Below are 27,932 nucleotides of genomic sequence, written 5' to 3'. Positions count from 1 at the left end.
CAGTGCTGCTCTGTATCATTAACTTTGATTTAATTCAAGTGCCAGACCTCAGGGCTGAACACAGTCATTCCCTATGTGTGAATGTGCAGGTACCTGTGCAGTTTTGTTATATAGGTAAATTGTGTGTCATGGGAGTTTGGTGTACAGATTATTTTGTCACCCAGATAATAAGCATAGTATTCAATAGGTAGTTTTTCCATCCTCTCTCTCCTCCCACCCTCTAACCTCAAGTAGGTAAGAGGAAGCTCCGAAGCTCTCCTGGGATGTTCACCCGCTGTGGTGAGAGTCGGGTGAGGCCCTTCACGGAGGGCACCCTTTGTTTACCAGAGAGAAGGGAGTCATGTTTGTTTCCTGAGTGAGGATAGCCTATCTATGAACCAGGTATCTCAGCCTCGAAAATGTGGGAAGTGCATGTCAAGAAAACCTCTAGACAGGACTCAATTCTTCCCATCATATACGTAACCAGAGAATCGCAGAAGGGGTCAGGGGAGGATTCCAACTTTGAGTCAGCAAAGAAGACATTCTTTTGAGGTAGAGTCAGAGTGGGGAAAACAACTAGTCTGTTTTCCAAACAAGTTTTCATAAATAACTGACAGGAGATGGGCTGTTTTTATGGAAGTGTTGACCCAAATGATGGGTGTTAATCATTAAACCTTTTAGGTGGTGGCTCGCTTGTTTCTCTGATATTCTAATCCGGGTCACAGAATGGCTAAGGCAGATTTAAGTGCAGCGTGGATTTTTTTTTTTCTCACTTTGCCTTGTGTTTTCCACCCTGAAAGAATGTTGTGGCTGCTCTTTTTTCTGGTGACTGCTATTCATGCTGAACTCTGTCAACCAGGTATGTAGCCTTGAAATTTAAAAATAGATGAACAGTTTTCTACATGTTTGACAAGTCATCGACTGAAAGAACTCTTTATTTTTCTAAATCTGCAGACATGTTGTGGCTTGAAAGTTGGGGCAGTGAGTGTTTAATGAGTTTGAAAGAAAATATTAAACTGTCTAAGATGATTTAGGTTAAACTTCCAGGAGTATTTGGGGCTGTTTAATTGTAGTTCTTTGTTCCATTAGTTTGAGTTGCATTACATATTAGGATTTTTCAGACTCTGTTTTGGCAGATCCTAATCATCATGTACTGCTCTTTCTTTTTTCTTTTCTGGCAGGTGCAGAAAATGCTTTTAAAGTGAGACTTAGTATCAGAACAGCTCTGGGAGATAAAGCAGTAAGTGGAGCACCTGAGTGTTCTTTTTACATTTTTGTTTGCTAATAACACTGTGCTTTCTCTAATAATGGGCCTGTCTGCATAGTTACCTTAATCTTGAATAAATATTTCTAAAGACCTCAAATCTGATCTCTTAAAGATAGATTATAGAATAATATGAATTTTTAATAAAGTAGGTTTGCCTAAAGTATTTAATCGGTAGTGTATGCTAGGCAATATGTGAAGTTTTGTGCCACACAAAACAACTTAAAAAACCAGCATCTCAACTCAGGATAGTGAAGCCAAGTGGCGTGAGTCAGTCGTTCAGGTCTGGACTGGGTCTACTCCTCACCGTTGTGGTCATTTGAATTTTGTTAGCCTCGATTTTCTACCATTGAAAATAAGGGATAGTTCTACCCACATAAAGTCTTTCATAGCACAAAAAGTTTCCAATTTGAACATGAAGTTTCTTCAGTTATTCTCAATTATCAAAGTAACATATGAAATATATGCTTATGAAATAGAAGTTTAAAAAATAGTCATAGGGCCCATGTGGCTATAGGAATGGTAAAGATCATTGAATTAAAAAGACAGTATTGTCTAATTCTAGTTTCAGTTTCCTAGTGTGGTCTGCAAAATTTTTTCCCCAATAGAAGGTGACGTTAAGATGCCTCAGGCTAGAAACAGAAAAAAGAGTGCTAAAGAAAATTAGAGGTATTCTGTTTGCAGGCCAGTTCATCAATTTGTTATTTTATTATTGACTCAATGAGTAATGATTGTTATAACAGCCAGCATTTATTGAGAACTTATCTTACTTTCTAGCTGGGGCTCTTCTAAGCACCTTACTCCTATCAAATCATTTAGCCATCATAACAACGCTTTGAGGAAGGTAGTAGTACAGGTATTCGTATTCCCACTGAATGGATGAGAAAACTGAGGTTCAAAGAAATTAAGTAACATGCTCAATATTTCAAGTCAGCAAGTGGCAGAAGTAAGATTTGAGCCCAGGCAGTCTGAGTGCAGAATACACTGCCTCTACTAGTGTGCAGGGTTGGCCATCCCAGTATCCTCTAATAGCAGGTACCATGCTGAGTGCTGGGATGTAATGGTGATTAAGGCTTGTCCTTACGCTTGTGGAGCTTATAGTAGTAGTAGAATTGGTCATCTATTAAATATTCAGTAAACCAAATGCAAATGTGCAATCTTGACAAGTATTTCGGGAAGAAGTACAAGGGCACTTGGGCTTTGTCAGGGGCCATAATACCTGGCACTTACTGTGACGTCTGAAGCATGAGTTGAAGTGAACCAGGAAATGAAAGAAGGAAAGGCAGAGGGAACAGCATGTGCAAGGGCTTATCACAGGAAGGATCTTGGTGAGAGTAAAGGTTAGAAAGAGGGCAGAAATATCTAGAATTGGGGCAGTGAGGAGGAACATGGCAGGTGATGAGCTTAAAGAGAGAGGAGCAGGCAGGCCAAGGAATGTGTGGGCTGTGTTAGGGAGTTTCATTTTGAGATGTAGGGAGTGTTCAAGAGCATCAAATGCTGTTGAGAGGCCAAGCCAGAAGGTGACTGAAAAATGCTCATTGTGTTAGACAATATGGAGGTCAATGGTGATTTCAGAAAGAGCTCTTTTCGTGGGGTGGAGGAGCTGGAAGGCAGATAGTGGGGAGTTAAAAAATAAATGAGTGGTGAACATGTTGAAACAGATGTGTGGACAACTCCTGGGAGAATTTTGGCTGTGAAGGGCTGGAAAGAGATAGAAGTGGTAGAAGAAAGGAAGACTGAGTAAAATGATTTGTTTTTGCTGTTGCAAAACAACAGCTCTTTGCTATGGCTTTAATGAGAAAGTCTTGAGCTTGGTTAAAAGACAATGAACAGACTCCAGTCAGAGTTAAATACACAGAATGGAGGGGAACTGATATTGTTTACATCTGAGAAGGGCAGAGGAGAAGTGTTCCTAATATAAGTGACGGAAATGGCCTCTGATAGGCATAGTTCTGTCTGGCACTTCAGGAGAGGAGGCGGCTAAGACATGTGTCTATGGAGGAAGTGTTGTATCTTGATGTCAGGAGGATGGGAGAGTTGAAATTGATGAGATGTATCTATAAATTATGAAGCAAAACCATTTAGTGAGAGTGAGGTTTGAGGGAAAACATTGGAAAAAATGGTTAAAAAAAAAAAGCGTTGACCATCAGTTCTCTCTCTAGAGAGAGGTTTGAAATAGTTATGTGACCCATGAGAAAGAGAACTGATGGTGAAAACTTAGGGATTCCCAGGCAATTTGGGGGTAGGTCATCATGAATTTAGAGTTAAACCAACTAACCCTGTTCTGTAATTTTCTCTGGTTATGCCAATTACTTACCTAAAATGTGGGGTTAGCCATGGCTTGAGTGTTCTTAGATGTGTGCAAAAAGCAAGGTAAGCTGGGGCATGTAAGGTCCTGGCACATGTTATTGAAATGAGGAACCAAGGAATCTGAACTGATAGATAAATATATGCAATTAATTTGTACCATTTGCTCTGTGAAGCCACACGTGGGATATAAAGATGTGTTCAATTTCACATTGAGCACCTATTATGTGTCAAGTGTACGCACAACAGGTAGGTAAGCTGCTACGGACATTCTTATATGTGTATTTTTCGTATGCCTTCTTTTTTGGGGGTATTTACCCTGGAGTAGATTAATGGATCATAAAGTATACAGATGTTTAGCTTTAGTAACTCTTACCTTATCCTCTCTTAAGTTGTACATTTTCTCATTAATATATGTGCTCAATTCCTTTTATAAGTGGAGGCTCTCTCTTTGAAGTGTTTGAATGCCCTGGGAGAAATACACTACGTCCAATGCACAAGCTTTCAATCCTTTCACACTTGCCCAAGATAAGTTGGTTCCACTGGCAGGATACCCAACCCAATCTAGAACTGCATCAGTCCTGTTCTGATCTAAATAGCTTGGGCCTTTGTTCTGTGACCAAAATTGGACTCCTACCCAGCCAGCTTATGCTCTCGTTTTTGAGATGAACAAATGGAAGAACAGGAGATCAGGTCAAGTTGTCCCCAAGATCTGAAAAGCAACTGAAATTCATGTCCCAGGGAGAGCTGGCTAACATCTTTATTTTCATTTTCTGCACTGAGCTTATTATTCTCATTTGTTCCTGAGCAGGCTTATTCCTTGTGTCTGCATTCTGTTAATAAGCCTTCCCTGTCTGAATAGTGTTTCTGCACTATTTTTAATCAGACCCATTTCTTCTTCATGTTTTATTCATTTATTATTAGGTTAGATCATAGCTACTCTTATTCTGAATAAAATTAATTTCGGAAAAAAATGCATTATCAAAAACAAAGAGCTATGCCACCAATCAGTTACTTTTAAACTTTCATAGTATAATATCAAATGAAAAGTTCACATCAAAAGATTGAAGGAGCACTTCAAATAAGACCTAAAGTTGACATTAAAATGCAGTATTTAACGTTTGCATGTGAGAAAAGTGATTTTTCCATTTCCATTCTTTTGTTGTTGTTGTTGTTGTTGTTGTTGTTGTTGTTGGAGACAGGGTCTCACTCTGTCATCCAGGCTGGAGTGCAGTGGCATGATCTTGGCTTACTGCAACCTCCACTTCCCAGGTTCAAGCAATCTTCCTGCCTTAGCCTCCTGGGTAGCTGGGACTACAGGTGCATGCCACCACGCCCGGCTGATTTTTTTTTTTTTTTTTTGGTAGAGATGGGGTTTCACTATGTTGCCCAGGCTAGTCTTGAGCTCCTGGGCTCAAGTGATCCACCCATCTTGGCCTCCCAAAGTGTTACAGGCTTGAGCCACCACTCCTGTCCCCCTTTTCTGTTCTTTATGGTAACATCTTACAGCAGAGTTACATAAGGTAGGACTGAAGAAGAAAATGGTGAAGTGGAAGAAGCAACTGAAGAAAGTTTAAGGTTCTATGTTACAGAGGCCAAGGCAGGAGGATCACTTAAGGCCACACATTTGAGACCAGCCTGGACAGCATAGCAAGACCCCATCCCTCCTCCCTTCCAAAAAAAGAATATGCTATGAAAATATTTAGGAGAAAGGAAAAAGTATAGCACAGTCATAAACCTTACCCAGAGAAGGTAACTGAGTAATACATTTTTTGTTGTTATTATTTAGGAGTCATTTATTTTTACTTACTATCCTCCCTGCCACCAAAGAGGAGAAAGGCCGTAATGGTAAAATATGTTTCCCCATCCCAGAGTGAAACCCCAATCCTGACAATGTCCTTGTGATATACCAATCCCCCACCCTCACCAACTTCTTCCCCTCAGCTTTTGCTACTTTCTCCCTTCCTGCTTCTGCTTTAGTTGCTACCCTCCTTGGTGGTCCTTAAACAGCTCAGTTTCTTTTTGCCTCAGGCTTTTTGCATTTACTGCATTAAGGAGCAGAGTGAGTCAAATATACTATATTAATTTGCTAGGGTTGCCATAACAGAGTAACACAGACTGGGTGCCTTACACAACGGAAATTTATTTTCTCTCAGTTCTGGAAGTCAAGATGTCATAGGGTTGGTTCCTTCCGAGGGCTGTGAAGGAAGGATCTGTTCCAGGCCTCTCTCTTTGGCCTGTATGTAGATGGCCGTCTTCTCCCTGTGTCTTCATATCATCTTCCCTCTGTGTCCAGATTTCCTCTTCTAAGGACACCAATCATAGTGGATTAGGGCCCACTCCAACAACTTCATTTTAACTTAATCATCACTGCAAAGACCCTGTCTCCAAATAGAGTTAAATTCTGAGGTATTGCAAGTTAGGACTTCAACATGAAATTTTTTTGGTGAGGACAAAATTCAGCCCATAATATGCACGCACACACACTAAAGTTTCTGGCTAAGAAAATTTTTTTAAAATTGTACTGATGTTAATAAAGGCAACTGGGAGGGAGTTTATGAGGGAAAAGAGAAAGGGAGGAAGGAAATGAAAATGGACTATGTATGGCCAGGATGAAATGTCCAAATGCCCTATTTGTTGGCTGGCTACTGATGCTGCAGGTTCTTAGGAAGATAGTGCAACAGGAGACACACCAAACTTAGAATGTCCAAGAAACCCTACCCCAAACATGGGGATATAATTTATCATGGTCTCCAGTATCTAATATATGAGAAACGTGTGTGTGTGTGTGTGTGTGTGTGTGTGTGGAGAGAGAGAGAGAGAGAGGGAGAGCCACTGTGGGTACAAGTAGAACCAATGGACCATATTTTCCCCCATACACTTTGTTTTCCTTCTTTTTCAGTATGCCTGGGATACCAATGAAGAATACCTCTTCAAAGCGATGGTAGCTTTCTCCATGAGAAAAGTTCCCAACAGAGAAGCAACAGAGTAAGCAAATAATGAGAAATCTTAACTGATTATTTACAGTATTATTTGAGATAGTGCATTATTTCAAACCTTGATCTTGAGAATAATTTATTAAGCTAATTTTTCAAAGGGATTCACATTTTTATTAAACTTAAAAATAACTTTTATAATCTAACTCATCTTACAGTTTATATCATGTTCCAACAATGCTCTTTGTTTAATAGATAATATGAAGATAAATATCCCTCAAAATTGCAGCTATATATTCTAAGCTTTCTACATTTCTATTGTGTGTGTATATATATATGTATATATAATTTTCTTGCAGATAGATGCCACAGAATTTTACTCTTATTTTGAAAATAACCTAAGTGTGTATAAGTTCTTTCCACTCTTGGTATTTATCATAGTACCTTGTTTATTTTCTTAAAAGCACTTAATATGACTTTTAATAGTTTTATATTTTTTGTCTATTCTTCTGGAGGAATGTTGTCTATGATGTTTCCTTCTTTCTCTATTTGTGATGAGGGTAACCTTCCTGGTCTTTCTCTATTCCCTTCTTCACTCCTCCCTTGAGAGGTAAAATGACTTATGTGATTGGTGAGCTGGAAGGAGAACCTGGGCATGGGTTCCTTTCTCCTTGTGAGGTAGCCGTCCCCAAATGATAGCAGACATCTCTCATGCAACTCCCTAGCTAAGTACAGAACCAGGCCCTGCATGCACAGGTGCATACACCCTAAGGTTGTACTTGCTGTTTGCAGCTGAGGAGCATTTAGTAGGTGCCATTTTATATGAAGGGTTAAATATCTTGTGTGTTACTCCAGTACAGGACAATACCTGCCTCAGTTATGCTCTACTTGAGATAATGGAGGTGAATATATTTCATTTCAGGATTTTTTTTTAATTAGGAAGAAAATTTGCCTGCTGATTAAAGTCATATCCTCCAACCTAGCCTTTTATTTTGGTCTCCCATCTGTACAATCTTTTTGTCTTAATTCTATAATAATTCAAGGCCCAGTATAGATGATTACTATTAATTGGTCTCCCTCACATCCACAATATCTGATGCATGGGATATGAATATAAAGAATGAAACAGAAGAGTGGAATTTGAGGGAGCAAAATGAACACATACACATTTGTGTATACACACGTATATTTTAAATATATGTTTTAAAATAATATATTAACGTGATTCAAAAAATGAAAAGAAGGTATATAATAAAACAAAACTTTGCCCTAAGTTCTACTCCTGTTTTATAGATCTTAAAATTATATATATTGTATTTCATGCCATTAAACTGCAGCATTCTTTCACAATTATTTATAATAACTTTTTTCAATAAAAATAAGGTGATTACATTACAAAAAATTGAACAGGAAAAAAATAAGAAGAAAAGCCACTGGTTATCTCACAATGGTAACCCTTTAAATATTCTCTTTGTATTTTCTTCTAGCCCTTCTTGTAAGCAAGTTTTATACATTGCTGTGTTCATGGCACTATTAGTTACTTTAAATGATCACATTTCACCTAGTACATGACTAAGTTAAATTAAGTGTTTCCATTCTTAGGAAAATTTAATTTAAGTATATAACATTTCAGATTGATTTTTGGGAGTTTACCTTTAAAATATCTTCCTTCAGAATCTGGATCATTGTAGGAGTCTATGAATATCTGATCTGGTTTATTTGAAAGGTTGTTTGACTTACAATTGGGCACTGGGGCTGGGTGCAGTGGCTCACGCCTCCAATCCCAAAACTTTGGGAGGCCGAGGCAGGCAGATCACTTGAGCCCAGGAGTTCGAGACCAGCCTGGGCAACATGCGCAACATGGCAAAACCTTGTTTCTACAAAAAATGCAAAAATTAGCTGGGCATGGTGGCACACACCTATAGTCCCAGCTACTCAGGAGGCTGAGATCACTTGAGCCCAGGAGTTTGAGGCTGCAGTGAACTATGATGGTGCCACTGCATTCCAGCCTGGGTGACAGAGTGAGACTGTCTCAAAAAAAAAAAAAAAAAAAAAAAATTGGGTACACTGGATATATATCGGGTTGGTGAAAAAGTAATTGTGGTTTTTGCCATTGCAAGTAATGGCACCTTCAACAAAAGTAGAAGCTTTTGTTGCCAGTGTCAGTTGTAAAAATCAAAACTGCAAAACTGGACTGAGGGTCAGTACACATTTTTCTGTAAAGAGTCAGGCAGTATGAGTTCTGGTGATACAGCTATCAAGGGGATGAATTGACGAGCGAGATGTGTTTAAGATGCAATTCAGCTGCTGGCCTGGATTCCACATGCACTGCCATATTGGAAGCTGCACGCCTACATGAAGAGCTATGGGAAAGGACACCACATAATGCAAGATTGGATTGAAAATAGCTTTGCGGAGAGGCTGCTTCTCTCCAGTGTGGCAGGTGGATGGAAGATACCAGTAGCCACCTTCCAGAAATCTTTTGGTGCCAATGTGGGCAGACTGAAGGAGTGTGGCAAATATTCCTTTCCAGGATAGCTTCAGGATCCAAGTTTTGGGGACTGGCTGTTTATTGTCTCCCCCCGCCCACCATTGTTTATCCACTAATATTGCAGAAAACTGTAAAGCACAAAAATAAACTAAATCACATGAATTAAAAACAAAGATATTCAAGTAATTAACAGAATAATATAGTCTCACTTTCATCCCACCTTTTACCCAGGGTGATATCTACAACATCTCTTATATCAAATTTGGTCACCACCAATGATACAGAGCTCATTGTCTCCTGAGCATGCCTCTTCCTGTCTGGAAACGTACAATTGGCATATACTTACAGTAGAAGCTTGCGTGGCTATGAAAAAGGAAATGATGTCTTGTTGGAGAGCTGATCTAGTCCTGTTACCATCACCGCAGGCAGGCAGTGGAAGAGAAACCAGGGATTCCCTAAGGGGATCAGAGAGGCTGAGGGTGTGGGCTTGCAGAGAGGGCTGTGGCATTTCCACTCCCCTAGGACTTGAACAGGGCTGGGAATGGGTTCCTGTGCAGATTCCCCAGTGTAGCCAGCCAGGCTGTTGACAACTGAGTTCATGCTGATGAGTTGGCCCCCATTCCTTACGAGTGATGATGTGTTTGGAGTGATATTCTTGTTTGCATCCCTACCTACCTGAAGTCAGGTAGAGAAGTGCTCATAGAGGATACAGTTGTCTGTAAGAAGGGAGACTAGCATATTATTTTCTGGAGGGATGCTCCCCAACTTGCAGACATTCTCAGGACCCCGTCAAGTTGCCACTAGAGTAGCAGTAGCTGGAGTTCTAGAGAATATGATGGTGTCCCTAGCCACTGAGAGTGTATCTGGAACAGAAACTGGTGGCTACCTCTTAGCCGGAGAAGTCTCATGGTGGAAGGCTGGCTTGAGTGCCTGTGACTGGGGAGAGAGAGAGCAGTTTTCTGAGCAGTCTGCACTTGAATATATTCCTGGGGCCAAGCAGAGGCTTTGGAAGGGAACAGGATAGAGTTACTGCCTATTGGGCCCATGTCCCTAAGTGAGACAGAGCAAGGCAAGGCAGCAGAGTGAGGCTGGAGGTGTATACCCCTGGAGGCAGAGCCGAGGTGGGGTGGAGGAAATCAGTCAGAGCGTGTCACCCATGTCAGGGGAAGATGCAGTGTAGAGGTCCCTGGAGGGGCCCTTGAAGGCCCCACAGGAGCATTTTGAGTGGAGAGCATCTGGACGCCCACTACCACAGAAGACCCCTCACAGCGGGGGAACCACAAGGACCCTGATCCAGGAAGAAGAATTTGGCCTTTCCTTATCTATCTGACGCCCCCATCATCTTGCTTTCCTGTCCCTAAGCGAGGAGAATGAAGCATGTTGGAGGGGAGCACAGGCAGGGAAGGAGTAGGGAGTGGAGCCCGGAGGAAATGGCTGGAGCCCGCCACTCAGGTCCCTGCTCTGGCCAGAACTGCTGGAAGGAGAGCAGCTGTATGTGAGAGGCAGGAAGGCAGTTTTGGTTAGACTGGCCTGGATGCCTTAGCGGCCGGAAGTGACAGGAAAGCCACACCATCTGCCCCAGATGCTGTCAAGAGGTGAGGAAGAAGGAGCTGACAGAGTGCCCAAAGGGAACAGTGTGAGCAACATCAACCTCTTCCTTCACTGCTGTCCATGAGGCCAGCCCGTGGAACTACACTGCTGTGGCTGGAGCCACAGGATTAAGTGACCTCTACTGAAAGCCTGCTACGTGCTGAGCACTGAGATTCGAATGAGGACTAAGACCAGGTCCCACACTGCACCAGGTCCACACCCAGGAACCTAGCCCTGGTAGACATTGTAGAAAGATAGATCAAATGTGACAGAAACAAGACAACTCTTTCAAAATCATCATTCACAATTTCTGATATTAAATGCTTTTTTTGCTATTGCTGTATTTTTTTAGGAGCAGAATGGGAGATAGATGGAAAAATGAAGTTAAGAGAAAGTTCTGGTTTCATTAGTTGAGGTTACTTGAGGTTTTCCTGGAACTTGGATTGAAGATGGCAACCAAGTGTTTTCAACTGTTTAAAATATGATTTAGGCCAGATTTACTAAAACAGTTTCACAGAAATTTTAAAATGTTGAAAAGAATTTCTAAGGAAGCTATAATCTAATCCAAAGTTTAGTCTAATTCCCAGGTCAACTGGAAACTTAATATGCCTAGTTTACTCAAACATCAACTTTTAGATAATTTATCATTTTTAGCAAGAAAGGTAAAGTCTAACTCAGGCAAGGCTTTCTCTTTCTGAGTTAAATGGTGTAGGACATATAATGAATTTCTCCCTCTGCCTAATTATTCAAGGATAAGTCTTGTGATCTAAAAAGGAACAACGTGCTGTTGTATCCACGGTAAGGGGATTAACGGTCTTGTGCTTGTAAAACAGCAGCCCAGCGCCTATTTAGTCCTTTTGATTTCCATAAACAAGAGCCAGATTCTTACCACTCTTTGGAGGCAGTTGGCCCTGTCTGGCGCCATTGATGAAAAATGGCAGTGGAGCCAATTCTTAGAGAAACCTTCAGACCAGGGCTTTCCACACTTGAGGAAAAGGAGTAAACATTTTTACCTCTTTTTCATGATTTGCTGAAAGAAGTCACTTATGTATGAATTAATATAATTTCTTGGTAAAAACAATTGGTCAAAATGATTATTAAAGTGAATTCAAATAATTCCATCAGCTCACTGGCTGCTCTGAAAAGCCATATTTGCATTGTTTCTGGGTTTGGCTTCCAGCTTGCTGCAGCCACACCTGCCCTTCTCGGACTCTGCATTATTGCCAGTCCCCAAACTCTTGGTTTCTTTTTAGTCCACTGCATTGGTCACTGGTGTGCACCACCATGTCAGATGCAACTGTGGACACCAGCTCCAAGATCATCACCAAAGTCTTAAAGGAGAAGAAAGAAGTTGTGGAGGAGGCAGAGAAGGGAAGAGATGGTCCTGGTAATGGGAACACTAATGAGGAAAATGGGAAACAGGAAGCTGACAATGAGGTAGAAGAAGAATAGGAAGAATATGGGGAGGAAAAGGAGGAGGAAGAAGGTGATGGTGAGGAAGAGGATGAAGATGAAGATGTGGCAGCTGAGGATTCTATGGGCAAATGGGCAGTTGAAGATGCTGAGGATGACAACGTTGATACCAAGAAGCGGAAGACTGATGAGGATGACTAGACAGCAAAAAAGAAAAAGTTAAATTTAAAAAAAGAAAAAAGAAAAGGCCACCGTGATCCATTCACTCTTCACCCTGTTTCAGAATCTAAGTGTAGTCATCTTGAATTAGAGAGGCCTGCCGGGCAACACCACCTTCATGTGACAAGCACTCTTCACCACCCAACCCAAACCACAAGAATTTTCAACAGGGGAGGAAAAAAAAAGAACTCAAACTTCCAAAGCTCAGCTTTTTTCCTTAAAAGTACTTTAAGAAAAAAATTTGTTCATATTTTTTATTTACATTGTTTATTTTATTTTATTTTTTTGAGATGGAGTCTCGCTCTGTCACCCAGGATGGAGTGCAGTGGCGCCATCTTGGCTCACTGCAACCTCCACCTCCTTGGTTAATGTAATTCTCCTGCCTCAGTCTCCCGAGTAGCAAGGATTACAGGTGCCTGCCACAACGCCTGGCTGATTTTTGTATTTTTAGTACAGACGGGGTTTCACCATGTTGGCCAGGCTGTCTCGAACTCCTGACCTCAGGTGATCTGCCCGCCTCAGCTTCAAGAGTCCTGGGATTACAGGCGTGAGCCACTGCACCCGGCAATATTTTTTATTTTCATTGTATATTTTTGTACATATTGTTAGGGGTCAGCCATTTTTAATGCTTTCAAATGATCAAACCAGCCTTCAGAGCTTTCTCTGTCTTACTTCTGACTTTACTTGTGGTGTGACCATGTTCATGATACAGTTCAAAGAAAAAACAAACCTTGAAGAAAAGCAAAAACAACAACAACAACAAAAAAATCTTATTCCGAGTGTTCCAGTATCTTTTTTTATGTATGAACTTAGCAGTACTATAAGTTTGTATGAGATGGTTAAAAAGGCCAAAGGTAAAAGGTTTCTCACTCCCCTCCCTGCCTTTTTTTTGGTCTGTGAAGTTGCTGTTTATTTTTTTGGCCTCTTTGACATATGTGTGAAACAATATGATGAACAATAAATTGGAATTTTGTTTCGCTGAGTTGCTCTAACAACAACAAAAAATAATTCCATTGGACTCATTCATATTTAAAATCTTGAAAATGTAGGATTTTTATTTAGTTGTGCTAATGGCATTTCAGTTTATTTATGACATCAAAACATGCTTTAAAAAGACATGTTTAGCTCAAGAAATGCTTGTTAGTTGATCAATTTTTCATTCTGTACGAATCTTGGAGGACATTCAATGTAGTCACATTTGGAAGAAAGGCCATGGAGAAGTCACATTAGTTGCACATAATCTATAACTGGAAGAAATTTGTATCCTTTGGTTCCTTAATACATAAATTACAGAACTATGTGCAGTCATTCTTCATGTTACTTCCTTTCTAGCACCAACTTTCTGCCCTCACATTTACAGTTCTTCTTGGCTACTTTCATCTACAGTATATTCAGGATTCTTCTTTTACCATAGAGTTCTGTGTGCTGTTTTGTTGTCTGAGTATTTGTAGATGAGTAGACAAAGTTTCTGGAAAGTACTCTCCTTCCTTCTCTGCCTCTCTTTTCTGTTATTACAGCCCTGGACCAATTTACTTCCTCAGTTTGTCTCTCTGGGAATAATGTCAGAAGCACTGAGATGTTAACCTTCTTTCATCCATCCGTTTTTCCCCCCAATCACTTACTGAATCCACGTGGGCAAAGCTTCAGGAATATGGGGGCTTACAGCACAGGACAGACTTGGGCCTCATGTCCTCATGTCGTAGGGCACAGAGAAATCTGCTGCAAATGGACAAAATATTTGATAATCTCCCTAGTGACCCTGCAACTGATCAAATTAAAACAGGTGCTCTTTGCTTGGAGATCATGAAGTTCAAATCAGGGCAGGGATTAGAGACCCTCCTGACAAAGAATGCAGACAAGCCATGTGAAATCTAGAAGCTCTTTGTCCTCCCCATGTCCTGGGTCTATTCTCACACAGGGAATGGAACTAGGTGCAAATTCTGTCACGGTGGGGGTTACTGGCTTCCACTTTGGTATTTAATGCTCTGGTGGGCTCAAGACTCGGGTCTTGGTTTTCAAGAGTCTTAGCATCACTAAATTCCTGCATGGGATGGGGCACGGAATCTAAAGGCCACTGTAGTAGGAACTCTTTTCCTAACCATATCCCTAACCATATTGGCTAACCAAGGTTAGCTCTTAGTAAATAGTTGTGAGTGAATGAAGCATGTTTAACATCCTGGCTCTTAAACCAGAGGCCTGTCTATTGAGGTGCAGTGGACACAAGAAGACCGTGTCCCCCCATCCCCCCAATTTCTTTCTCTTTTTCACCTCAGTCCCACAGGAGGATGCTCCCATGGTGGATTTGGCACACAATGGCCAGAGTAGAAGCAGCTCCCTGTTGCCTGGGTGTTAGCTCTTGTTGGACCTCGGTTTCTTACTCTTGGGGAGGCCAAGACATCAGTTAGTTTCTGAAAGCATCATCCAAGCAAGTAGGAAGTGCCAGCCCAGAGTGTGTCTCCATCTTCATATACAGCCTTTGCTGCCTTCAGAGCAGGGCTAGGCTTTCCCCTGGCCCCCTTCCCACAACATTGCTACTGTGGGAAGTGGGCTTATTAATTCCCAGTTCAACTGCATGTATGTGAACAAAATATAAACACGTCTGTAGAGTTATATATCTGTTGGTGACATTTGTTGAACATTAGGTTACCTTTTTGTTTGCTTAGAATCTTGAGATGAGTTACATATTTGGGCAGAAACATCATGTAGGAAGGACACAACATTCTCCTGTTGAAGAAGACCACAAACAGCCAAAACTATTTACCTTTTCTCTTTATATCAATCTTAGAGAAATGATGCTTAAGAAACTAGTACGATGGAAGTCATCATAATAAATAATTTTACATCTGAATGTATAACAGAAAGAATTTTAAAAAATTTCAGGTAACTATTAATACCATCCTTATGCTGGTGGGTACCAGTATCTTGCATTTGAATACAGATTTCTTAATTTCGAACAAATTTTTTAAATCTGTTATCTCCTTATCAATGAAGCTAGTCAAGAGCATTAAAACATTGCCTAGTTTTTATTTTTCTTTTAGATACTTTTACTGTGCCCAGGCAACTTTTTAAATAACTGCTTTGCTCTTATATGTATGTATATGTCTGTGTATTTAATTTAAAAAAAAGATTTACAAAAGAGTTACAAAGTTAATATAGAGAGGCCCACCAAGTGTGGGCCTCTTGGTGGGGGGGTTCCCCGCAATTGCTCCCAAGGATATCTGGCAATTTCTGGAGACATTTTGGTTTTCACAATTGGATGTGCTACTGGCATCTAGTATGTAGAGGCTAGGGATGCTGCTATATATCATACAAAACATAGACAGTCCCCGACAACCTAGAGTTATCCAGGCTAAAATGTTAATAGTGCTATTGAGAAACCCTGCTCTAACCCAATTTCCCTTATGATATCATGTTAAATAACCACGGTAGACTTATCCAAACAAAGAAATTCAGGTTGGTTCACTTTTTCTACTAATGTCCTTTTTCTATTTAGGAATCTATTTCTCCTTAGTCTGATCCACTCTGTGACACTTTCTCTGTCTTCCTTTGTTTTCATGACCTTGAAACTTTTGAAGGGATTTAGAAGTGTTTCTTACTTGGTACTGACCGCCCCCTGCCCATGGAATATAAGGAAATGGGATCTGTATGGGGGTTATATCTATGACTGTAGAGTGCTGTAGCATTTAAAGGGCGGGGAAGAGAGATAATCAGTGTGGTGAATGGCTCAAGACAGTTACCCATAATATTCCCACCCAAAATGCCAACAGCAAACCCCCATTGACACACTAAGAGCTCAAGCCCTTCCTAGTAACTCATAGACAGCGAAATGACTTGTCTCAAGACCACCATTTGGCAGGTAGTAAATTTCAAAATAAAAGCTTTGTTTTTAGAGTTTCAGTCCAGGAACTTTTTCTATCTAACAATAACTGTCTCCATTGAAAATGTAAAGTTTAATATTTTCAGCAAAAATTTTAATCTTTTGGAAATCTTTATTTCTAAGTAGATAAAATATTTTCATTTTATTTGCTGAGGTGATGTGTTAAAGTATGAGTTGCCACCCATTGGAGACTTGAATAAATTTAAAGAACTTGTATTCATGGTATAGTTCCATAGTGTTGGAGACAGAGAAAAGTATTTGGGGCCATAGTTGTGTTGATGGAGTTGTATGCCCTTCCTTTTATTTTTTTTTCTTTATAGTACTTACTTCACACCTCCACAGTGTATGCATTTATTTACTTGTTTATTTTTTGTCTCCACCTCCTTAGCAAGCTCCATGAGATAAAGGATTTTGCTTTGTTTACAGCTGTATTCTATGGCTCTCTAATGGGGAATACCATGAAATTCATGTTTGAACAGTACTTAAAGAGGCTTTATATGGAAAGAATAATACAGGCAAAGTAACTAAATGACTCCCTACATGATTTCTGGCCTTTTATGCCTGAAATTCTATTTGGTATTTGTTTAATTTATATAAATGTTATGTACTACGCATAATATTTTACCTCTTATCTTTTTCACTTGATGGTGTATTTTTGAGATTTATTCTTTTTTTCTTTTTTTTTTTTTTTTTTTTTTGAGACGGAGTCTTGTTTGTTGCCCAGGGTGCAGTGCAGTGGCGAGATCTCGGCTCACTGCAACCTCCGCCTCCCGGGTTCAAGCGATTCTCCTGTCTCAGCCTCCTGAGTAGCTGGGATTACAGGTGTGCGTCACCATGACTAGCTAATTTTTGTACTTTTCGTAGAGATGGGGTTTTGCCATGCTGGCCAGACTGGTCTCAAACTCCTGACCTCGTGATCTGCCCCCCTCAGCCTCCCAAAGTGCTGGGATTACAGGCGTGAGCTACCGTGCCGGGCCGAGATCTATTCTTTTATTTAAAAAAATATGTAGCTCTAGCTCAATGGTTGCCACCAGGGGGTGATTTTGTCCTTCAGGGGATATTTGGGAACACCTGTAGCCATTTTTGATTGTCACAACTGGAGGTAGTCCTGATACCTGGTAGATAGAGCTCAGATTTGCTGCTAAACAACCTGGAAAGCACATAGTATCCTCACAACATAAAATTATCTGGCCTGATCGTACTGATGTTGAGAAACCCTGGGCTATTTCTTTCCTTTAATCTGTGGAACAGTATTCCCGTGACAGCATATACTATATTTACTTTAGTCCCGTACTGATGGACGTTTGGGTTGTTCCAATTCTCTGCTATGGTGACGAGTGCCGCAAAGAACATCCTCACCAGTGTCTGTGTATGTGTGCCACAGGGTTTCTGGTAGCTGCGTTTTCTGTTCTGGGAATCACTTCCAAATGCCATTCCACAGTGGCTGGACTCCTTGCTTCCACAGTGTCACCTGGGATTCCAATTCCATGCGTCTTTACCAGCCCTTGGTATTATTTAACTTTTAAATCGTTGCCAATTTGAAAAGTTTAAAATAGTAGCTCATTTGTAACAATTTTGCATTTCCTGATTGCTAGTAAGACCAGACCACAGGAATCATTCACACCCCAAGCATTCTAGAAAACTGGTGAAAATGTTTTCTGTCCAGCATGCGCCACTTCATTTGGTTTGTCCCTACGTCTTTGATATGTGTTAGAAAACCGCTCATTTTGGGGGACCAGGCTTGCCTGTTTCTGCCAGTAGAGGTCACTGTTCCTCAGTGGTTCTTCACCAGTATGACTTTTGACCTCTCTACCCTCCCAGGGAGTATTTGGCAACGCCTGGAGCCATTTTTGATAGTCAGGACTGTCAGTGCGCTGCTGGCACCTAGAAGTGAGAGGCCACGGGTGTTGCTAAGGCCCTGCAATGCACAAGACAGCTTCCCGCTCCTCCCTCCCCCTTCCCCTCTCCCCTGCCCCCACCAACAAGAAAGAACCATCTGGCCCAAGTAGTAGTGCCAAGCTGGAGAAACCATGGTGTCGTCTTTGAAAGAAAGAATATGACAATCTCTGTAATAAAGACACCTATTATTATTAACAACAACAAACATTTTATTGCAGAATCTGGGGAAACTGGGGAGAAGCATGCCTTCTGTCCCCAGGGAGAAGGCAGGAGCGAATGGGCAAGGGCAAGGGAAGGGCTTTAAGGGAGAGGAGAAGTGGGCCTGGGGCTCGCTGAGTGGTCGGCTGGAGCAGTGGGAAGTGCCCCGGTGGGGCCGGTGGCTGGTGTGGGGGTGGAACCGCGGTCAGTAGGGTGAAGGTGCTGAGGGCTGGAGGCTCAGGAGGTGGTGGCAGGGGCCTGACTCTTGGAGTCGGGCAGCAGGCTGGGTGTGCTCAGAGGCTCATGCCATGAGCCACCTGGCGAAGCTCCTTCCAGGTGCAGGCAAGCCTGAGGCGTCAGGGCAGTGCTAACCGCAGGCCCAGCGCTCCTGCGGCGACCGGGCGCCTGGCGGCCACATATCCTCAGCAAGGCAGGCGGCCGCCAGGAAGGATTGAGACAACGCTGCCTGGGAGTGGGGGCCTCTGCTCAGCGGCCTAGACCCGGGCACAAAGGAATGGGCCACTCCGTTTCTCATCACAGACCTGAAGGCAGATGGCCTGGGCGTCGGGCTCCCTCTGGGCTCGGGCGGGGCGATTTTCATGGTTACCAGGCTGCGGACAGGCTGGTGGGGGTGTGGCGGGCGGTCCAAAGCCACCGCTTCATGTAGGCTAGGCGAGCCTCAGAGAAATCACGCCTGATGTTGCTCAGCAGTGGCAGCCTGTTGGGAAAGCACCTCCAGGCCTCGGGGACCATCTCTCTCAGGACGCGGATGCGGGCAGGCACCATCTCTCTCCGGGATGCGGATGCGGGCGTAGTCCCAGCTGGGGGGAGCGGTGGGGAGGGGCTGGATGCGGACCCAGCGCTTCCCGTGGAAGTAGGTGACCTTGCAGTTCTCCTGGACCTGGGAGCTGAGGAAGGGCCTGGACAGTAGGGCCCAGTGCTTCTGGTGCGGAGGTGGGGGGGTGGGGGCGCGGCTTTCTGGCCCAGAGCCAGCCCAGGAAGCCGCTCAGGTAGCTGCCCATGAGAGCAGGGCAGTGGGTTGGACCTTCCAGTAGACACTGGGCTGCCAGAAGTTTCGGAAATCTGCGGTCAGGGCCAGAGATCAAGTGTCGGGGCTCAGTGACCAGCGACCCTTGATATCAAAATGTCAGAAAGTGCACGAGGCGCCATGGGCCGGGTACGGGCTGGCCACCAAGTGTAGCATGGGGTGGGAGGCCACGGCCAGGCCAGAGCTTTGCGGCGTGCAGCTGCAGAAGGGGCGGGTGGTGCCCCATGCTGTCTGGCGGACCAAGGAGGCTCAAGCCTCAATCCTTCCTACTCATGGTCCCAGACACTCAGCTCTGGGCAGAGAGGCCTGGCAGCTACCTCTACTTTTGTACCTGACCTTTAAAGACAGAACATAGAAGAATTTCTGCCAGGTCCTGAAAACTGCAGATACCTGTTGACAGAAGGGTGCTCTCTTTGATCAGTGTGAAAATGATCACAATACACTTGGATGCTCTAAACAAATCCTTTACTCATATCAGATACTTCTAGGATGGATGTTAATGTTGCTTTTTGCAATTTTGCTCTTAAGTAAACTGGGAAAGCCATCAGGTTTTGTTTTAGCATTGGCAATGTTGATTTTATGTGGACTTTCCTATAATTTCCAGCCTGAGTACATCCATGTATAGATTGTCTCTCTCTGAACACTATTGTCATTTCTCCCCTTCCACTTTTAATGGTAATACAGAGGAGAGTGAGTCACATTTCCAATTTGCAGTTGAAAAGTCTGTAACTGCAAAACAAAGAGTTCAAAGACTGCTGGTGAATTGATTATAGTGTTTAAGTTGGAGGTTCGTTCAAGGCGATGTAAAAGAAACTTGTTTTTGAGAACTTTTTCTTCAAAAGTACACACAGAAGGTGCCTTTTGTCTTGGCCCTGATGCTGGGGTGGAAGAGAGACAGTAGATGCAGACAGAGCAAGTATTGAATCATGAGGGGGCAGCAGATCCTCTCTGGATCTGAGAGGTGGAAGACTGAATGGGCAGGGCACTAAAAAGAGTTGAATGAGAAAATACCAAAGGTTTCTACGGTTCAGAGAGGGCCAAGCATTGGGGAAACGGGGGCTGTCACCAACCGGTGATGGAGAATGAGATCCCTAATGCTCTCCACTGACTATTATTATTTTTTGGCAGATTCCCTATTATTCCCTATAAGGAATGATCCCCAAGTATATGATTTTGAAACAATGGGAATTTCCTATATAATTTTCTTCTTACTGAGATCATTCTTCATAATGGTAGAAATGACTTTTTAAACATAGCTAAGATGTCTCTTAAGATAGTAGTAGCATCAGAGTGAACGGTTTAATGCCATTTGGTATGATATTCTTCTCATATATTTTTTCTTTCCACTGTCTGCAGAATTTCCCATGTCCTACTTTGCAATGTAACCCAGAGGGTATCATTCTGGTTTGTGGTTACAGACCCTTCAAAAAATCACACCCTTCCTGCTGTTGAGGTGCAATCAGCCATAAGGTAATCACCCTTAAATATGCCTTCTATTAGTCAATCAATTTGCTGATTAATTCAACTGTTTTTAAAAATAGATATTGAAGAGTTTTATCTGTTTCACACATGAATTATTTATTAAAATGACAAAGATTTCATTTTGTTAGTTTCTGTTAGAGATGAGTATAGATCAGTAGTTCTCATCCAGGGGCAATTTTGCCTTCAAGGAGACATTTGGCAATATCTGGAGACATTTGGCAATGTCTGGAGACATTTTGATTGTCACAGCTGGAGGGGGTGGTGGTACCACCAGCATTGAGTAAGCAGAAGTTAGGGACCCAATAGCTTACCTTTTTCGGTCAATATATAGTCTTTACTTTAAAAAGATAATTTTTTTTTAAAAAAAGGTAAAATCATGACTCTCATGCAAACTAAACATTATTACTATCAAAAATTTTATCTCAGTTAATGAGGGCACTAGTAAGATGTTAAATTCTTTTTCAAGGAGACTTCAAGGAACCACCCGTATATAGAAAGTGAGGAATGGCAAAATGCATTTACAGAAGGATGCATCAGTCTATTTTTCAGGCAGTAACAAATTATGTTCCACTAGACACAGTTCATTTGATTTTCTATGGACAAGAATCATTTACATTATGTTAGTTTTCAAGAACTTATGGATTTGCAAAGTAGCTCAAAGACCATAAGAGATGGAAATTGCCTAGAAAGGTGCTCTCAGCAGGACAATCAGGAAAAAGTCCAGTACTCTGTTTTGCCCATTTCAAGTATTTCACAATTTTTCCCGACTTCCCGACAGTTGTACTCCTCCCCTTCTTATGATCGTAAGAAACTCAAAAGTGAAACGAATTCGAGACTTTCAAGAATTAGGAGGATGCAACTTGTATTTCTTTCAATTACTGTGCCTTTAGTATGTGTCCAAACTTCAAATACCACATGTGATTGATGTTGGGCAAAGATATACTCAAAAAATGAGCTCAGGAAATAAACTAGAACAAAACAAAGTAGCTCTCCCCACACAAGATTTACAAGTTACTGAAATACATATTATTATTTTTACCAAGGATAAATACCTACTGGAATAACTCATTAGCTCTCTGTAAAATGTTAACACTTAAGATAATGAGCATATAATCAAATGTCAAAGGTTTTTGTGAACATCATCTATTTCTTTTGCTGAAGCAAAGGCACTGAGGATTTATACCAATTGGAAATGGTTGAATCTGCCCTAACAAGAAAGTTTGAACTAAATTGCTTCTTCACTTTGACCACTAAGAATACTGTTAAGACTCTCACCACTTAGGGAGTAAGAATCATAAATATCATATTTCATGTGAAAAAAGATTTTATTCATGTCTTGTGATCTGTGAGGGCTACAAGGAAAATGAAGGCACTGGGTTAAACCAGTCCTTCAGTTGATAGGAGGAGGAAGAGTGAGTGCTTAGGGTGAAGGTCTGGGAAGTATTAATACATGAATATGTTCACAACAAAATGTCTGTTTCCAGGGTCTTAGCAGGAGAATCTATTTAGGAAGTGGGGATAGCCAATAGAATGAGAATTTATGTCAGGGAATTAGTAGGGCACATCAGGATTGGATGAAAATAAAGGAAACTATACAACAAAGGAAGGATAGAGTGAGAAAAAGGAGATGGTGTTTAGAGAGCAAATAATAGGAATTTCAAGGCTGAAGAATCTAAGTGATTGGGCAAAATAATACTAGTTCCACCTAATATTTGCATACAACTTTTTGGTTCACAAGGAATGTTCTTATGCATCTGTGGCATTTAATAATGACACCAACAGTTTTTTTCGTATTCTTTTTAAGAGACAGAGTCTGGCTTTGTTGCCCAGGCTATAGTACAGTAGCGTGATAATAGCTCACTGCAGCCTTGAACTCCTGGGGTTCAAGTGATCCTCTTGTCTCAGCCTCCTGAGTAGCTGGGACTACAGGAATGTGCCACTATGCCTGGCTAATTTAATTTTTTTTTTTTTTTTTTTTTTTTTTTTTTTTTTTTTTGTAGAGACAGGGTCTCACTATGTTGCCCAGGCTGCCCTTGAACTGGCCTCAGGCGATCCTCCTGCCTCAGACTCCCAAAGTGCTGGGATTACAGGCATGAGCCACTGCACCCAGCCAACACCAATAATTTTTCAGCAATTACTATTATCTCTCCTTTATAAATGAAGAAACTGAGGCTCAGGGAGATTAATTGATTTAAGGCCACCATGCTAGAAAGAGAAAGTGGGGACTTGAACCTAGGCATCCTGCCACCATATCCGGTGATTTTTCCTGTTTACCAGAGTACACAAAGAACTGAAACAGACATCTTAGAATTGGTTGGTCATTCCTTTACACAAAGTGCTTAGGGTGAACGTCCAGGAAGTACGTGAATTTGTTCACAAAATGTCTATTTCAAAGGTCCTAGCAGGATAAACTATTTAGGAAGTGGGGATAGCCAACAGAATGAGAATTACAAAATTCTAATTTCAAGTAAAATAATTGAAATGGGCAAAACAGAGTACTGGACTTTCTACCAATACAGAGTATACATAGTATGAGGTAAAGGAGTGACCAACTAATTCCAAGATGTCTGTCTGTTTTAGTTCTTTTGTGAGGGCCTGGCCTAATTCAACACCACTCTTGGCTGAAAGATATACATGATTCTTGATGCCAATTGGTGATTCGAGTGGTGGAGCAGATTTAATATGTACCTGAGCTAGAACTTCCAGTCAGTCTGTGAGATGATAGAATACATTCCAAGCCTAGAGTGAGCAAGTAACAAAGGGTTAACCAACTAGGAAGATAGAATGAGAATGCAGAGCAACTTCTCATTTTTCTCTGAGTTATATCTTAGCAGTGGGTTTCATTATTTTGCGGAAAAGTTTGTGCTCTCAGATGTTCAATATTAGGTTATGACAAAATAAAATATTCCATTGTTGGATAAAAATCCCTTGTCGTAGATTATCTGGCTAGAGTTCACTTTCACATCCATGAATAATCATGCCACAGCATAGTTATTTATTTACTAAAGGAAGTCTTTCCTGATAGCCTGGTGCTGGCCTGCAGAGATTCTCAAGCTATACTATCAGGCTGTAGACTTGGGCTGTCTGGTACTGTAGCCACCAGCCAAATGTGGTTATTAAGCACCTGAAATGTGGCTAGTCCAAAGTCAGGTGTGCTCACAGTATAAAACATAAGCCAAATTTCAAAGACATTGTACAAAATAAAATGTGGAGCCCCAGCCTGGGCAATATAGCAAGACCCTGTTTACACACACACACACACACACACACACACACACACACGTGTGGTGGCACACACCTGTGGAGCCCCAGCCTGGGCAATATAGCAAGACCCTGTTTACACACACACACACACACACGCACACACACACACGTGTGGTGGCACACACCTGTGGTCCTAGCTACTTGGGAGGTTGATGCAGGAGTATTGCTTGAGCCCAGGAGTTTGAGGCTGCAATGAGCCATGATCGTTCCTGTCTCAAAAAACAAACAAACAAACATGCAAAGTCAACTTGATACTGATTACATGTTGAAATTACATTTTCTTAGATATATTGGAGAAAAAATACATTATTAAAATTAGTTTCATCTGTTTATTTTAGTGCAGCTACTAGAAAATTTTAAGTCACACGAAGCTCACATTATATTTCTGTTTTCCAGGGCTGCTCTAGAGGTAGACAAAGGCAGCTTGCATAATATGAATTCAGTAAAGGTCATAAAATATCTCCAAGGACTCTCCAGTTTACAGTTAGAAATTCACTTATTTGGTTTCAATTAAATAAGTCTTTGCTACCAACCTCTCCTTAACTGCCACCACCACTAAAAATGCAGATATTTCCTAGGAAAAGTAACATTTTTCTAAGCTTTTGAACTCCTAAATCATTAATGTCTTTAGTCCTATGGAACTACTTGCAATTTACTGAACAAGTCTTACTTTACCTTGTCTCCATTCCTGTGCTCACTACATACTTTGGTCTAAAAACTCCTACTTGTCCCTCAAAACAGAGCTCAAAAATGGCCTCCACAGCAAAGCAGCTCTGACTTCTCACAATGGTGTACTTGGCCCTTCCCTCTGCTCACACTGTGCCCATATTTGCCTCTTTCACAGAACATTTTGTACCACACTGTGGTTGCGGATCTACTGATCTGTCACCCTTCTAGACCGTAAGCTCCTTGGTACTTTAATTTCACGTTGTATCTCCAGCATCTAGCATGGTATTTGATATTTAATAAGTTTTTGGCAAATGCTTGTTGAATTAATGAAAAAAATATCAAGATCAAGTTGGTGAATTTGAAGCCACTCCTGGTTCATGTTTTCATTTTTGCTTCTGGTTTTCTTTACTTCTCCTATTCATCACCCATATTTTACATGTAATTTTACTTTTGGGGGCTGTGATATTTATGTAAGCCACCTTAAATAGAGCTTTGTCATTCTAATCTAGATGCTACTCACACAGGACAGGTGAAACCCAAATTGAGGCTTTGCCCATGAGGATTCTGGGCTTTGCCCAGGGAAAAAATTCAAGAGAGAGCCAGAAGTAGAAGAAAACAACTTTACTGAAGAGGCAGTATTATAGCTCCTGTGATGTTACTGCTCTGTGACTGCTCCTGCAGAGCAGGACTACCCTGTAGGCAGAGACTAGCAGCTCAGGGCAGTTTTGCAGTCATATTTATACCCACTTTTAATTACATGTAGATTAAGGAGCAGTTTATGCAGAAATTTCTAGGGAAGGGTAATAACTTTGGGGTCATCACGTCATTGCCATGGAAAGGGGTGGTAACTCCCAGGTGTTGCCATGGCAATGGTGAACTGACATGGCACACTGGTGGGCATGTCTGATGGAAAGCTGCTTCCCCGCCACCCCCTAGCTCTGTTTTAGTTAGTCCTCAATTTGGTCCAGGGTTAGAGCCCTACCTCCAGAGACGAGTCCCTCCGTCTACCTTACTACCTCTCAGGAAATAAAACATGGTGGACAGAGCTCAAAGCTCAGGACTTCTGGACATTCACAACAATGGGGGCAGCAGTGGATACATGGGTATCCCTCTGGCAGCTAGTGTTGTAACTTAAGAGAAACTATGGCATGATTGCCCTCAGCAAACTTTTTAGTCAACTTGAAGTCTCCTGCCAGGAGGATGCTTCGTTTATAGAGATATTTATAATCATGGAGAAACAGGTTTGTACTTTGTCTTAATAGTTTTTTTTTTCTGTCTTATTTTGTTTATTTTTAATAATCATTGCATTTTAGAACGAACAAGAACCGGATCAACAATGCCTTCTTTCTAAATGACCAAACTCTGGAATTTTTAAAAATCCCTTCCACACTTGCACCACCCATGGACCCATCTGTGCCCATCTGGATTATTATATTTGGTGTGATATTTTGCATCGTCATAGTTGCAATTACACTACTGATTTTATCAGGGATCTGGCAACGTAGAAGGTAAGATATTTAAAAGGAGTGATTGAAAGAGCATTTTCTTATTTCCTCATGACTTGGACAAATCAGGAGAGGATTTTCCTCTGGCTGAAGATAATGCCTTAAATTTGAAACTTTGAAAAAATTGGTGATTTTCAAAAATATCACTTATGCTCTTTTCTTTAGATATATTTTAGAGTCCAGTGTCCCTTACTTAACTAGGCTCCTTCCATGACTACCTTTCCCTCTATTCTGTACCACATAAATGTTTCATATCCAGGCTTGATTTTAATATCTGTGTTGTGATTTTGTAAGCTAGATATAAGGAGCTAAACAGACTTTTTGGGTAGGCAGAGTTCATCTTTGGTAGTCATCCACATCCAAATGCCAGCAGTTTCATAGTTCCATGCCTCCCTACCTTGGCTTACCTCTTCTTAGCCCAGTGCATGCAGGCTACCATCTTGTCCCAGATGCCTTTGTACTGTTTTATACTTCCTTCCCTTTGATGGACACTCATCCCTTGTGTGCCTATGATATTGAATAGAGCTGTGTTGCTCATGGCCTTTAAATCAACTCTCAGCATCAGATATCACCTGGAACACTTGTTTAACATGTAGGTTCCTTGGCCCTATTGCAGACCCACTAAATTAGAATCTCTGAAGGGATGCATTTTAATGAATACTCAGGTCATTCTTATTCATTGAGTTTGAGAGCTTTCAATTTAACAATTTATAGGTAGAGTTTCACTTATTGAGTTCATTTACCTAGATTCTGGAGGCACTTGCAAACTTCGATGTCTAAATTATTGATACTGCTTCAAGAGGGAATTTAAGACCTGTGGGGAAGTTACTGAGGTAGTGGAGAAGAAGAGGAGACAGGATTTCTCAGCATGATTTTGTTAACCAGTACCTCTGATCCAGGGGGGAAGATGGAAAAATCCTCAGCTTTTCACTAGACTTTAATGCTTGTAAACCTTCCTTTCTGATACTAAGGAAGAATAATTCTGGTAAGTGGTAATTACAGTGACATGCAGTTGAAAATAACAGGGGCATGGTTTTTAAAAGTGTTAGTTCTTACATGGGACATGTGGGATGTGTTTGGCTAAGTAAGTATGTGTTTGACTAAATGCTCCTCTTGAAGTTTACTACTTTCCATATGTTTCACCCTAGTAACTAGCAGAAGGTAATAATTTTAAATCTTGGGCTTTGTAATTTTATTCACAAATGATAAGTAAAATGCTATGAAATAAATATGGTTTATGTCTATTCCTCAAATTAAATTCAAAGATTAGGATCAAGTTACACTTACCTGATTTTTTTGATGATCTTGGCATGGCATGTAATGCAAAGAGACTTGGTACAAGATGTTCATTTGGTTTTTCTTTTGAAAATATTGAGAAATATTCTCATGCAATGCTTGAATACCTGTGCTTAATGTTTTTGTTTTGTATTAATCTTGAGATGCTGTGATTCTGTGTTCCAACAACTGTAACATTAGTGAATTCACTCCATCTACTTGGTTTCTAATTTCCTCACTAGTACAGTATAGTGTAGGAGTTAGAAGAATGGACTCTGGAGATAGATTGCTTAGACTCAACGTATTTATCTCTTAGGTTCTGCCCTTGTATATAATCCATTAACTGTATGAATATCAGGAAGCACAGTGAGTCAGGGAAACTGAGCTTAGGAGAATATAATTTGTGGTGCTAGACTCAGGCTGGTTAAGTTTATCTTTACTGTTTGTGAATAGATAACTTTTCTAGAGTGACAGTGAGGTGTACTGGAAATAATTAACTTGGTGGGATAAAAAGGG

The 27,932-nt window shown here is 41.2% G+C and overlaps 1 protein-coding gene and 1 pseudogene across 1 annotated transcript in view; both read left to right on the top strand.

Moving 5' to 3' along the window:
* Window positions 1–715: 715 nt before the first annotated feature.
* The window catches only part of CLTRN (collectrin, amino acid transport regulator), a 37,365-nt gene continuing 10,148 nt past the window's right edge, over window positions 716–27,932 (top strand). Inside the window, exons 1-5 of the mRNA XM_054471314.2 lie at window positions 716–838; window positions 1,161–1,219; window positions 6,453–6,538; window positions 20,578–20,691; window positions 25,950–26,144. Coding sequence (XP_054327289.1) covers window positions 781–838; window positions 1,161–1,219; window positions 6,453–6,538; window positions 20,578–20,691; window positions 25,950–26,144 — 512 coding nt within the window. The 5' untranslated portion in view covers window positions 716–780. The remainder of the gene's footprint in view (window positions 839–1,160; window positions 1,220–6,452; window positions 6,539–20,577; window positions 20,692–25,949; window positions 26,145–27,932) is intronic.
* On the top strand, window positions 11,852–12,181 carry LOC129024340 (prothymosin alpha-like; annotated as a pseudogene).

Source organism: Pongo pygmaeus, chromosome X (assembly GCF_028885625.2).
Source record: "Pongo pygmaeus isolate AG05252 chromosome X, NHGRI_mPonPyg2-v2.0_pri, whole genome shotgun sequence".
NCBI lineage: Eukaryota > Metazoa > Chordata > Mammalia > Primates > Hominidae > Pongo > Pongo pygmaeus.
Note: the sequence above shows the minus strand (reverse complement) of the source record. Positions and strands in the feature narration are given on the sequence as shown.